This window comes from Aythya fuligula, chromosome Z, assembly GCF_009819795.1.
Source record: "Aythya fuligula isolate bAytFul2 chromosome Z, bAytFul2.pri, whole genome shotgun sequence".
NCBI classification, from domain to species: Eukaryota; Metazoa; Chordata; class Aves; order Anseriformes; family Anatidae; genus Aythya; species Aythya fuligula.
Genome location: NC_045593.1, coordinates 77,581,992 through 77,596,629, shown reverse-complemented (window position 1 = coordinate 77,596,629; position 14,638 = coordinate 77,581,992). Strand labels below are relative to the sequence as shown.

Here is a 14,638-nt window from a genome sequence, read left to right as displayed (position 1 = left end):
AGGTTCACTGAATTTAAGGGAAGTCTCCAGCTCAGTGAGCTGTGTGCATGTCTGAATTAAAAAAGCATGGTTTGCTTATCTCTTTTAAAAGGGAGATACTTATTTTTCAGTTTTAGCTTAAATCATGTTTGAAATATTTTATTTTTTGTAGTTTAGTAAGAACTGAAGTCAAAACTATTAACACGATTTAAAATGTATAGTTAGTAGCCTATTTTAAAATGTGTTTCTTTCAAAACTGCCATTATATACCATGTGCATAATTTAGCCTTTTTCTCTCTCTTGCTGTCTTTGTGAGCACAAGATAATGGTGCTTCCCACAAAGTCAGATAGATGTAATAACAGTACCATTCCTAAAGATCATCTATCATCAGAATCAGTGTTATTTACTTTCTTAAATTTCTGTAGAAGTAGCTCAGCCAGGAGGCAGATCCTGCTGCTCAGATCACAGAGAGATGTTTAGCTGGGGACAAAAGGAACGTATTTTTAAGAGGATTTTTTTCTTCTCACTTTTCTATGCAGAGTGTGCAAGTTATATATTCAAAGTTTTGTGGTATTCTTTCATATAGTAGAACAAGTCCTGTATGTATTGGCTAGGGATAAGGCATTCATTTTGTTTGAAATGCTAGTGTTGTTCTGGTTATAACTTTTGGAATCTTATATGTGGAAAAACAGAGGACCATAGAAAGCTTTTCATTTTTATATTTATTATTATTTTTTTAATATTAGTCTGTACTCTGAATTAAATCAAAGCTGTTAATGTTGCAATTTATACGTTGCCAGACCACGTCAGGCTGCTCGTACAAAATAAAAAACACGGAAACCATTTTTATGGGGATCTTCATCTGAAGTACAGAGAAGAACCTGCTCATGAAAATGGATATGGTCATCAAAAAAGGCCAGCATAAGGAGACATCCTGTCTTTATGCTGAGAAGCTTACATGATTTTATCTGAAACAGTGTAGATGAAAACAATTCTTTTGATTTATACTTGTAGATTACAAGATATGCAGTATGTAACCCCGCTTTCAGCCCCAAAATACTTAAGCAAAATACAAAACAAAGACCTCTAACACTGTATCAGCCTCTTGCAGAGCAAAAAGGGACAAGAGAGTTTGTATAATTAACAGTAAAATGCAATTGAATAGGAAAATAATTTCTGTTAAGAATTGATGATAGCCTGTCTGAGCTTCATAGAGGATAAGTTACATGTTTATGCTTATCAGCAGACTGTGCCAGCACAAGTGTGTCATTTTGAGAGCTAATTTAGTATGGTTCTGGTTGGAATTAAAATGTGTTAATCAGGAATGTCTTAAACACTGCGGTGACTGTCATTGCCAATGAAGATGTCCACAAAAAATGCAGAGGAAACTAAATAAATGAAATATATGAATTATAAACTAACCTGGATAAATTCTTCACACATATTTTATGGTTCATTACTGTACTTTTTAAGAGGACAAAACCATATATTTTATAATGGAAGCACTCATACTACTAAGCATGGTAGTTGTAAAGTACCTCTAAATCATTCTATAAAATGCAGGAGTCTTAAGGAGATATATTAAAACGTTACTTACTAATATTTTTTCAATACTGATACCAGAATAAGGAAATTAAATAAAATCATAAAGTAGTCTTATTTTCATGCTATAAATAGTTTAATGATGTTAGTTGTTTCAACCAAGAACAGAATTTGAAAACCAAAAAAGTGAATATGAATCATAGTTTTAGAGACGTAATATAAAACTTGGCAATTGAATTATTTTTCTGACTTTTTTTTTTTTTAATATATTAAGGGATTTGAGCTCTAAGAGAATTCACATCTGTTTTCTGATTGTGATGCTAGTAACTTGGACTCTTTTGTTATACCTGCTCATCAAGTAACAGCACAATTAAATTAAAATAGTTTATCATAGCATGGACACAAATTATAGTTGTGATTCCATTTGTAGTTTCTAGTGATGAGTAGAATTTAGAGTTTGTGTTGATTATGGTGACTGAATTACGCAAACCAAGTAAAACCATTTCAGTCTTTTTCCATACCAAGTGCTTAAAACTGTGTTTTTCACCTTGTATTTTTTAATTTGTGGTGTGCTCTTTTTTATCTTTTTAAGAGGAGTTCTCCAGTTAGGAATAAATACTACCAGCCAATCATGGTGCTGAGACACACAATCTAAGGAGATTTTTCTAAATGTGATGGTGCAGGTAAACAAATAGTGTTCTAACAAGAAGATTCCAGTTAGTTTTTTTGTTTGGTTGCTTGTTTGGTTTTGGTGTGTGTGGTTTTTGTTGTTGTTGTTTTGGTTTTATTTTGGAAGCGTGCGTGTAGAGGTGGCTTTGGGAAGCCCAGCAGAGCTCTGTCTGCAGGTCCTGGTGCAAGTACATGTTCCTCTGCTTTCCTACGTCTTATCAACTGCAGTAGGAGCACGGTACTGGCATCCTCTTCCAGATCTGGATGGAGCTGTGGCTAGAGACATGTCCTCTCCCTCTCCACTGTCCACCGGCAACTTGATGGTGGAAGAGGAAGGGCCTTGAGCCCAACTCCTCTGTCAGGCCCAGCCTGGTGTCCACGTGGACACCACACACTGGTCAGGCTTGGCTGGTGCCATGCTGAGGCACCCCAGAGAAGTAAACACAGCTGTGTTTGTGTAAACACACACAAGAGCCCTCTTGTACGAGCGCTCACCCGTGGAGACATGGTGCTGACACCAGGAGGGAAGGCCTCAGCCAGGTGCCTCCAGCGCATCCCATTGCTGAGGGTGGCGTGTGTCACACTCAGCAAGCAGCCCCACCACAAACCAGTTAGCCCCAGAGCACGTATTTGGGCCAGCTGACATGGATTAAACGACTGCTCCTCTTTATCCAGTTGGCTCAAATGCATTTATTTAAAACAGATTGGTGATGTGCTTTAAAAATGTACCTTTCATCCTGCTTTGACCAGAGATCTGCATATTCTTTCAAGTTGGAACAAACCTTTTAATGCACCGAGCTGGGAAGATGTTAATGTGACTCTAGAGGAGTGTTGTTATTTTAAGCCACCCTCACTGAAAAAGATTTTTATTTTTTTCATGCCATGTATACGAGGTTCTCCCGTTCAAGCATTATTCATTCCATTTTATCCCCCTCAGAGAAACAGCCCTTGCTTTGTTCACTGTCTTTTTGTCTCTTGGTATTTTTACTGTTAGCAGATGTGTGCAACCCCAGCATCACTCATGCCCAGTAACTGCAGTAATTCCTCTTGAACTACATTTACTTGTTTTCCTGATGTGTGTTTGTTTAGTATGTGAAATTGTACTATGCAATGTAACAAAGCATAGGATATCATATAATATGCATATATTGGAACAGATACAGATACTTATGGTAAATTCAATCTCATTAATCTAGAAATAGGAATTGAAATGTGAGCAATACTGCGGATTACTTATTTGAATGTGGATTATTGAAAAATTTGCAATTTATGTGGAATAATATGTGGTTGATAAATATAACAGTTTGAGTAAAAAGGATAACAAATGTCAATGCAAAAAAAACCAACAAAACAGCTTAGCCATATTTGGAAGCAAATTATATTCCCAATTTTTGGAAGGGAAGTAAATTTAAACAAGCAGATTTCTTGAAACCTGCAGTACCATCTTTTAAGATCATTTATTCCCTAGTCGTAAGTACATGAAAACTAAAATGCATCATATTGTAGAGTCACATAAACAGCGAAAGGAAGATGCAGGAAGAATTATACAATTGGCATGGAAACATGCTGGCTTCTATGCATTTATGTCATCAACTTCCCTGTGGATATTTTTTTCTGAAATCTTTCTTCCTGAATATCAGAATCAGAATGTGGGCTGTGAGACTGGTGTCTGATGCTTCAACATCATTTGACTTCCCTGCTAGAAACTTATTATCTGCTTGTCCTCATGTTTTCCCAGAGATTAAGAAAAACAGTATTTTAAAATTTTTTTATGTTGTATACTCACACGCAAACACATATACACATGCACACACAACTTGCAAAATGTGTGCCACCATCATTAAAATTCTCAAACTTCTTCTTTTAAATGTTTTAAATAATTTGAAATGAAAAAGAGCAAAGAGTTTTCTAAATTTAACATTTCAAATCTTGATTTTATTTTGTTTAGTATCCCTCCTTCAACATTTCATCTACATTAAGTTGATAAATACATATGTTTTGTTGTGACTGCACAGGAGGTTTTTTTCTATACCACACTTCTTTTTCACTCAGTTTAGAAAGTTTCTGCTTATATGCCTTTGGTCTCAGCTGCTTGACAACAGTCTTCAGTATGCAATTTTTCACAGAATCACAGAATCATCTAGGTTGGAAGAGACCTCCAAGATCACAGAGTCCAACCTCTGACCTAACACTAACCAGTCCTCCACTAAACCACATCCCTAAGCTCTACATCTAAACATCTTTTAAAGACCTCCAGGGATGGTGACTCAATCACTTCCCTGGGCAGCCTGTTCCAGTGCCTCACAACCCTTTCAGTAAAGAAGTTCTTCCTAACATCTAACCTAAAACTCCCCTGGCTCAACTTAAGCCCATTCCCCCTCGTCCTGTCACCAGGCATGTGGGAGAACAGACCAACCCCCACCTCGCTACAGCCTCCTTTAAGGTATCTGTAAAGAGCAATGAGGTCGCCCCTGAGCCTCCTCTTCTCCAGGCTGAACAAGCCCAGCTCCCTCAGCCGCTCCTCGTAGGACTTGTTCTCCAGGCCCCTCACCAGCTTCGTCGCCCTTCTCTGCACCCGCTCAAGCACCTCGATGTCCTTCTTGTAGCGAGGGGCCCAAAACTGAACCCAGCACTCGAGGTGCCGCCTCACCAGAGCCAAGTACAGGGGGACGATCACCTCCCTAGCCCTGCTGGTCACACTGTTCCTGATACAAGCCAGGATGCCGTTGGCCTTCTTGGCCACCTGAGCACACTGCTGGCTCATATTCAGCCGACTATCCACCATCACTCCCAGGTCCTTCTCTGCTTTCCAACCACTCATCTCCCAGCCTGTAGCTCTGCTTGGGGTTATTGTGCCCCAGGTGCAGGACCCGGCACTTGGCCTTTTTGAACTTCATGCAGTTGACCTCAGCCCATCAGTACAGCCTATCCAGATCCTCCTGCAGAGCCTTCCTGCCCTCGAGCATGTCGACACACGCACCTAACTTGGTGTCATCTGCAAACTTATTGAGGGTGCACTCAATCCCCTCATCCACATCATTGATAAAGATATTAAAGAGAGCTGGCCCCATACCAAATTATTGGGTTATATAACTGAAAGCAGTAAATACAATCTACTGGTGTTCACAAATGTGTTCAGTAAGCTGATTTCCAAACATGTTTGCCATACTCTTTGGGTATTTCCGTAACTTGTGTGACCCATTTCCAAATGTGGTGGCACCTCCACCTAGGGCTGTCTTCTCAGTTGTAGCTTAGGTAAGACACTCTTGCCTTATTTTTTGCTATTTTTGTTTTCTACACATTATTTCATTTTGCTTTGGTTTATTTTGAGCTTTTTGTTCCTTTTCTTAATACATCACTGAAGTTATGTGCCTGTTCCTGAACCCCATTTGAGAAGTTAATTGTAGCTAAGGGTAGTGTGTGAAGGTGTTGTTTATATCTTCTCATACTCAGTCTAATGTCCCTGTTGTGAATTCAAGCAACTTGAAGGTTGCATTAGTTACTGTAAACCCTTGAGAGCCATTCCTGAGTCTGGAAATTATTGTTGGAAGGAGCCGCTCCAGTAAAATTCTTTTTCCTTGGCAGATCAGGTTCTTGAGAGCTTATATATTCAAATACACTGCTCAAGCTTTCTTATATACTAAGCAAGATCTGGCTATGAAATGATATAAATGTTACTGCACCCTTCTGCACAGAGAGGGTTCTAGGAGATAAGTCTTTTGGCCCTCTGTCTTCTTCCTACCTGACAGCATGGTATAGCATTATTAAATCATGTTATCTGTCTTTTGGTATATTCTTTGGATTTAATTGTTTCTATTTTTGCTTTTCTTATTTTTTAATAGTCATGTGTCTATAATGCTTTCTTTTTACCAGAGAGATGGAGGAAATCCTCTTGTAATCTGTGCATTGTTGATAGCTGTCTTACTCCTTGTGAGCTGGGATAAGCAAGGAAGATTCATTTTTTGATTCATTGATGTGATTCCTAACCAATCTCTTTTGCTGAACTGTTGTGACAAATCAGGAGTCTGTCTGGCAGTGAATTTAGTACAGAGGACCACAAAAGGTTTTAGACTATCAAGATGCTGAATTGTGAGTTGACACAAGTCTGGGTTAGCAGGCAGAAATGCCTGCCTGTCTTCAGCACACAAAGAATTTATTTTTTGTGTTCAAAAATCAAGCACCCCATGGACCAATTTAAAATTGATGGTCACTATTTTTAAATTAGTGCACGTACTTTGAACCTATTATTTATATATATGGATATATATGCTGCAATATCGCTAAGAGAAGGGGATGAAAGAGTTTCAGAAGTCAAGGAAGGAATGCTACTAACTGTCAGAAATGAAGTCTAGCATTGTTCCTCTATAAACTGCAGTCATTTCAAGCAACACTCAACAATGAAGTAAAACCAGTTGAGACTAATTCCTAATTACAAAGGATGTAGTGAAACACCACACATGACCCCCCCCCAAAAAAGCCGGCTGCTTGAATTCAAGTCTTTTAGAATGCCTTAATGCCTCATGTGTGTCATACTTGAAAAAAAATAAATTGTTTCTAATGTAATGAAAAGTCGTTCATATTTAACATATTTTCATTAAAATATTTGACATCATTTCTGTTGTGTCTTGGGAGAGCTTTTTATGGGCAAACATGATAATAATGACGGAAATGGAGAAAGTTAATAATACAAAACATAAAGTATTAATTTTTTTTCTTTTGGTAGTAGAATTTTTTGTGGTAACCTTGAGTATTAAATGCTGATACAAAACAGAGTGAAATTTTTTAGAATTATCTTTGAACATGAGTATCTCACCACTTTCTACAATGCTGTATAACATGTTATCGACACATAATCACCAAAATATTACTTGTTGTGGGCTTGTTAGTTATTTATATATTTTACTGCCCATAGAGTACCATCTTCAAGTGCAGTATTTATATCCAAGGATAATCAAGAACTACAAGAGCTCTCTGAAATTAAGTCATTCATTTTTCTTCTACGTGGGTTTAGTTGCTTAAAGAATGGGAGAAGGTTTAAGCATTTCCACAAATATACTTAAAAGAAATGTATAAATATATTTACAGTAAGTAAAATTTCTTTTATGATAGTTATATTGAAGAGCCTTCTATAGTTAGTCATTATTATACAATGAAGTAACAAATCATTTAAGAACAGATGCACTGGTTCGCAAGTAAATGTTTGATTTCATGCCTGCATAACAGTGCATCAAGAAAAAAGGTGACTTACTATATTATTTCAGAGAAGAATCTTATATTTAATCTGTAAGGTTTGTATTAAATAGTTATTAAATTGACTTGAGACCTTACAAATCTATTCAATGCAAATCCGCAAGTGCAAATCTACACAATTATCTTAAGTAGCTACTGACCTCAGGGATGCAGCAAACTAAAAAAAAATGGACTATGATTCATAGAATCATAGAATGGTTTGGGTCGGACCATCTAGTTCCAACACTCCTGCCATGGGCAGGGACACCTCCCACCAGATCAGGTTGCCCAAAGCCCCATCCAGCCTGGCCTTGAACACCTCCAGGGATGGGATGCCCACAGCTTCCCTGGATAACCTGGTCCAGTGCCTCACCACCCTCTGAGTAAAGAATTTCTTCCTTATATCTAATCTAAATCTACCCTTTTTTAGTTTTAAAACATTATTCCTTGTTCATAGGATAACAGGGACTACAGTCACTGACAGAAGTCCTCTCAGGCCTGCCCAGGTCCCTCTGGATGGCATCCCTTCCCTGACACTACAGGGAAGGGATGCACATCCAGAGATGACACAGCTCAGTGTCATTGGCAAATGTGCCGAGGATGCACTTGGTCCCACTGCCCATGTCACTGACAAAGATGTTAAACAGTGCCGGTCCCAAATTGTCACACATTGGAGACACTGTGAGTCACAACGTGAAAATAAAACTGTGACTTAGTATGACTGCTGTTCCAGCACTTCTAATAAAATTTAGCTTCCTATAGAGAGAATATTTTTTTAGATATTTGTACAAAATGAATATGAAAGTAACCTGTTGGGAAGTGAAGGGACAAGTAGGCTTCCATCCTACTTGACTGGAAATCTGAAAGGTGAAAGAGATGTTCTGCGAATAACGCGCTATTATGCACTAATATTGGTGGTGCTATTCTACATTGAAGTATGGTTGATTTGCAAGACATTACTGATTTCCCTTTTACAAGATGTACAGCTGTAAATAAACTGTAAATAAGGTATCATTCGATGAATATAATAAGCCAAATGCACTCACTAGAGCTGCTGCACTCCATAGAATGCAATTGGTTGACCTTTAAGGAAATTGTTGAAATTCTAATTGCCTCACACTTCTACTGCTTTACAAAGATCCTTATGTTTACAGCCTTCACCACATGCACAAACTTTTTTTTTTCTGTTTCTTTCTCATCATAGAATCTCACCATCAAATAGAGGGCGTGAAGAAGCCTCCCTCTTCTATAGCACATTTCAAATGCCCTTTTTATTAATGTAATCTTTTCCCAGTTGTCATTTAACTTTTCTTCTCCAATTTGTAAACCATCTGTATTTTAAATTGCTTCCTACTATCCATTTCAAACATGTTTATATAGAAGATTATTACTACAACTTTCATCTTATTCTGACATGTGAAAGGTTCAGTTGATTTTTCTTCCGCAGATCATTGGAAAAATACTGTTGCTAATTATTAGTAATAATTATAATTGTGCTGCTAGTTATTGCTATTATTATTACATGCATTACTAATACTGATGATCACTAGCATTGTATTTTATAGCACAGTGCAGCTGACACAGCTCAAATATGTCAGCCATTCATGAAACAGTGATGTGTTGGGCGCAGACTTTCAGTGACCCGCTTGTGGACCTTAACTACAACTGACTAGATGATTCCTGTCTATGTGCATTTGTTTCTTTTCCAAGAGGCTAAGAGTGGGATTGTGCAGTAGGTTATTTGTTGTAAGAGATTTCTCCTGGGATGTGCCATGTGACTCCTTTCTTTCATGTCCCTCCTTTCTCTGATGACTGCTAGGCAGTGTTGTGAACAGAAACAAGCTCTTGTTTCGTTATAATCAGTGACACATCATTTTTGCTTTCCCAGCGCCTAACAATTCAGGCATAGAAGACAATAAGCTAACATATTAGTAAAAGTTTTGTGGGGACATCTTATGGAAAGATTATTTTTCTCCAGCTCTTGAAGGAACCAGTCTTTTTTATCCCTGTTTTCACAGTCAAAGCATACTTCTAGCTCATTTTCTTCTGAAGTTATAGGTATGTTTGCTTGCCAAAAAGATCCTCTTCATCATCTGTTTAGTCAGATGTTTGTGCTTTCTTCCTGCTAATCTCCCTGCTTTTTAGATTTCTAGATTACTGTCACACTTTGAGATGGAATAAGTAGAGATGTTAAATGTATTTGCTTGTAGTGCCATTTGTTTATCATTTATTTATGGTCTTAGTTTAAGGGACTGTCCTTGTTTCTGGGCTACAGGGTAGTGTAGTAGAAAGCCAGGAACCAGTAGAAGCTTATAGTACAGGGTTAGTGTATATGTGGCTTTGCTAGAGGAAAAGTTGTAATGAGTGTGGAATTGTGTATGGAGGGATGGGAGGAAAGGATACATTGTCCCAGTTCATATAGACCACTGAAGTTCTAGATATTAGTGACATAAACTTGAAATCTGTGCCCTCACAGATTGAGTCTTGTATGACACTTTACTGTATTATTATGAAGAGGTGAAGAGAAATTATTTGTGAATTATTATGCTGGTGCTTACTCTTGAGTCTTTCAAGAACATTTTGCTTTTGTATTCTAGAGTTCTTATCTCTCTCCCTTTGGTAGTGAAAAGATTAGATGTGTGATAACATGAACTAAATGGTTTATTATTCTTCACAGTTAATGCATTAAATTGTTTATATTCTGCATTCACAGTAGCTGCAACAAAACTTTAAGTAATGTGTCTTGCTACATGCATTCAGTAAGAATCTCTAAATTTATTAAGCTGTGCTAAAGATGAATAATCTACTGCATGCTCTGTGGAAGTATTTAAGATGGATGTTTGAGGTTTGAACATGGCACGGGCCATACACCCAATGACTCAATGTGGTATTTACAAGTTAAGTTGAGTTATTTAGCAGTATTTCTTTTTTTTCTTTTTTCTTTTTCTTTTTGGTAGCCTTTCATGTCCCCTCGGTACCCCGGAGGTCCAAGACCACCCTTAAGAATACCCAATCAGGTAAGAATTTATCACTGGTGCACACTTGTGGTCCTGGTCATCATGCAGTGCTAGGAGCAGGGAGCATTGTCCTATTGGCCACCAATGTCCCTGGCACATATCGCTATGTCCCTCTCCACTCTATTTTGTCATTAGTAGACACACCGTGCCACTGCAAGCTCACTTTTCTGTGCTGAATGAGTGCATACACCTCAAAATTTATCATACCCTCAGCCTGTCTACAGAAGGAGAGTGTTCTTGGCATTGTAGAGAGCTGCATTAACCTCAGCCAGGTTTTGCTGCCTGCTAAGATGAAGGCAACGCATCTCCATAGACGTTACGTTCTCTAAACTTTCCTTCCAACACTACACAGTTACCTCTGAGAATTGCTTTACTTAATTCTACATAAAATACATCACTCCCTTCTATTCTTTGTGGGATGCGTAAAGTATATTTACTCCACAGTAAACATGGGGATGATCAGTGAGAAGCAGTTATCAAGTGCGTTATGGCTCTTACAGGCACTCTGAGGACTTTATAAAAGCATCAAATTCCCACTTTTCTCTCATCTCCACCAAAGGGTATGCATGCTAGTGTAACAAGAATGAGTAATGAGCTGCTGTTCGTCGGCAGAGACCTTTATTGGCCCATCTGTGAAAAGATGGTTCTGGAAACAGATAGAGTTTGTATTTTAAGTTCTTCTTAGTGCAGACAGAAGAGGAGAAAATGGATGTCAGCAGTTGAAATGTTAGTGATAAGCAGACAGAAAAATGCCAGTGGAACTCTGAGAGAAAAACTGGGTCATTTGCAAGATTGGGAAAGGTTGATAGGAAGGCCGTAATATCTTTTTTGTGAAACGTAGACTTCCAGGACTGCCTTTGACGTATTGATGAGGAGGCTGTTCTATTCCACCCCAGTTTCTGTCTTTTTTATATCTGTGTATCACAATGAGCGCTTGGCTTGAGCACTGGCACAATATTGCCAGGAAGTTGAACTTCAGATTTCAGTGAGATGGACATTTCAAGTTGCAACACTTCTTCAGATGTTCCACTCAGTGATGTTTGAGAGGAGGTTAAGTTAGCTGTAGCATAGCTTCTTCGTCAGGAGATAAATGGGTGACTTAAAATTAACATTGTGGAAATGGCCATCAGGGGACAATATGAGTGCAATGTCATCCATCCAGAGTGCTTAGTTAAGTGTTTGTTACAGTGTACTGTAATTCAGTACAAAGCATCTTTCTGATTTTTGCGCCTTTCAGTAAACCATTTTCATCTTAGCCAAAGGTACACCAGAGTTTGGGTGTTGCTTGTTCGTTTGTTTCTGTTTCTGTGTTTCTGAGCTGTGCAAATACTGGCAGGTAGAAGCTGGATGTGGCAAATGCTGTAAAACTGCTGCCAGCCTCCAGCTTTAGTTTCAGAAGCATTTTTGTCTGCACATTCTGACATTTTTGGTGTAGAGATGTAACATAATGTTTGTGGAGTGCAGCTCTTGCAATTCATTTGCATTCTGCTGCATTTGTGAGTTACTGCTCAGAGCAACGCTACCCTTATTTGAGTTATAGCATGGATGAACAGCGTGTGGAAATAATGAACTACTGTAATGCAGCTTTAACACTGATGTTTTGGTTACCAGGAAGCAAGTAAGCATCGGAGTTGACTCCCACCCTAACTATAACTCCATCCCTCAATGCATAGCCGTAGGGAGTGTATTTTGGGCAAGGAGGTCTGATGCAGGGCACACCCAGTTGTGTAGGGGTATCCGAGATGGACCTGTGCTCCACAGCAAGGAACATTACTAAACACTGAGTGCCACATGAGTGCCCCAAGGCTGCCTCCAGGGCTCCGTCGTGCCCTGCAAGACCTAGTCCTGCAATAGTATTGACAATGCATGAGTAGACACATCTCTGTGTATTTCATGTCTACTTCTTACACATCATCCTGACTCTAAGCCACTGAAGTAAATGTAAAACCCAGATTTAAACGATGTTGTTTCAGACTGTGTTCATTCCATAACGTTACTATAGAACACCTTTTGACTTGGTGTTAACCCGATGTAATAATGCACATTCTAAATTTGAAGCCCCCAAGTGTTATGGAAGTAAACCACAGAGTGTTTGCAGATAAGCTCCCCTTTGTACATATCCAAAAGTACCACAGTGTTTCCAGGTCACCAGTAACTTATCCATTCACTCAGTAAGCAATTACCTGTGCTACATGAGTAGATAACTTTCATAATACAGGATTTACTCATTCCAGACACATTTTTACTGAGAACATATTACTGTTTTGAAATTTTAAATAGTGCTTTGTGGGTCAGCTGCAAAGATCATTCATAAAAGCATTGTTCTAGTTGACTAGACTGTAAGAGACTGTAGAAATTAGCTGTAAACCAAAATCAGTTGCTAAAAACCCGGAGGGCAGGTAAAAATTTAGGGACATAAAAATAATGCATTTGATTGGACCAGAGGTGAAATAACAACTCGGTGTATCTTCGTACTTGAAGGCAAGCTTATAGGAGCAAGTGCTGTGACTGTTGTTTTCTCCTGTAGATGAATTAAAATCTTATTTTAGCACTGATACCCTTCAAAGGAGGGGGAGAGTGGATGATAAAACCTCTTGCATATCACAGTGCTGCTTTGCCTTACCCCTTTGAATGCTGTGTGGCTGGCAAACTGATATGTCTCACTCTCGGTGGACATCATGGTGCCCACATTCTGTCCTCTTAAGGGAAGATGTTAAAATAATGGTTAAAAGGGAAAACTGTAAGGGTACAAACTTAGGATAAATTGCCCTGTAGCCAAGAAATAGGCAATGATCTGAGGTTAAATGATAGGTAAGCTAAAGCAAAGCAATAATTGGAGAAAAAAGGCAAAATTAGTGGGGTCATATTTTGAAGATTTATACGTAATTTCAAGGAAGTCCAAGAGCTTGTTTATGCAATCCATAGTTCGGGTTGTTGGACATTTAGGACATTTAATTAGGACATTTAGGAATGTAAACTCTTATGCATGACTCTTGACTGCAAAGAAACATCCTGGAATTAAAAACAAAACACCTGTATTATCTGTTTAACATGATTTTCAGTGTATTATGTCCTTGTAATACAGTTTCTATGCCTGCAGGCACTTGGAGGTGTCCCAGGAAGTCAGCCATTATTGCCTAGCGGGATGGACCCAACACGGCAGCAAGGTGAATGAAATATTTGGAGCATACAAAAGTGCTGTCTTTCTAAACCCGTATCTTTTTCCCTGTGTTTCAAAGTGTACTGCAGCTTTTTAAGCTTTTTGTAAAATAGGAAAGAATGACTCATCAAAGTTGATTTAGAAGATGCTTGTATTTTGCATGGTTTTTAAAATTACATAATTTTATTTGCAGGGCATCCTAACATGGGTGGGCCAATGCAGAGAATGACTCCTCCAAGAGGAATGGTTCCTTTAGGACCACAGGTACCTTCTGCAAATAGAAATCAATTTATATTGAGAGATCTGTACTTATACTGTATTACTCTAGTTCTGCATAGCTTGAACCAGGACTTGTACCTCTAAACCCATTTAAAAATAAAATTTATCTCTGTTAAAAATGAATTTCTAATTGCAGCTTTACAAAGTCTAAAGTTCAAGAATTAGTAATTTTAATTCAGATTTGAAATTAGAAGGCGTCCCTTAGCTTGCTTATTTCAGGAAAGTTGTGTTTTTCCTACAGCTAATGTATCCTGTAATGAAAGGCTAGGGTTTGCAAAGAGGCCCAAGTATTGAGCAGGTGTTTCCTCTTACTCCCACCCTATTTGATCATGCTGTTAAGGAGGGAAGAGTTCATCTCACAGTATTACCATCTTAGGCAAACTGTAACAAAAAACAAACAACAAAAAAAAAAAAGTAAAGTTTTTCTTCATCCACTATTGAGACAGATTTTTAGTGAGTACCAGAAAGATTTTAATATAAAATTATGCTAGCAGTTAATGCTGCTATTTTTGCCCTATATCAATCATATCAATCATAAACATTCCTCCAGCTTTAATTTCAAGGAGTGAAGCAATCTTGGATTGCAAGAACCTGCCTTCTCCATGGTGCTGACCTGGTTGTAATTGTATATTAGCACTCTCCTCAAAAATGCAAAATATTAGTGGATATTTGTCAGTAATGCATTTTAATAATAAACTGAGGTAGAAAATAAATTTATTCCGATATGTACCTGAAACATGAACCAAAATATTATTTTATATT

At 38.1% G+C, this 14,638-nt stretch overlaps 1 protein-coding gene across 4 annotated transcripts in view; it reads left to right on the top strand.

Annotated features, from left to right (window-relative positions):
• SSBP2 (single stranded DNA binding protein 2) overlaps positions 1-14,638 on the top strand; it is a 176,725-nt gene that overhangs the window by 127,999 nt on the left and 34,088 nt on the right. For all 4 annotated transcript variants that reach the window (XM_032205957.1, XM_032205956.1, XM_032205955.1 and 1 more), the window contains 3 exons: positions 10,378-10,437; positions 13,538-13,604; positions 13,791-13,861. In XM_032205957.1, the coding sequence (XP_032061848.1) occupies positions 10,378-10,437; positions 13,538-13,604; positions 13,791-13,861 (198 nt within the window). The remainder of the gene's footprint in view (positions 1-10,377; positions 10,438-13,537; positions 13,605-13,790; positions 13,862-14,638) is intronic.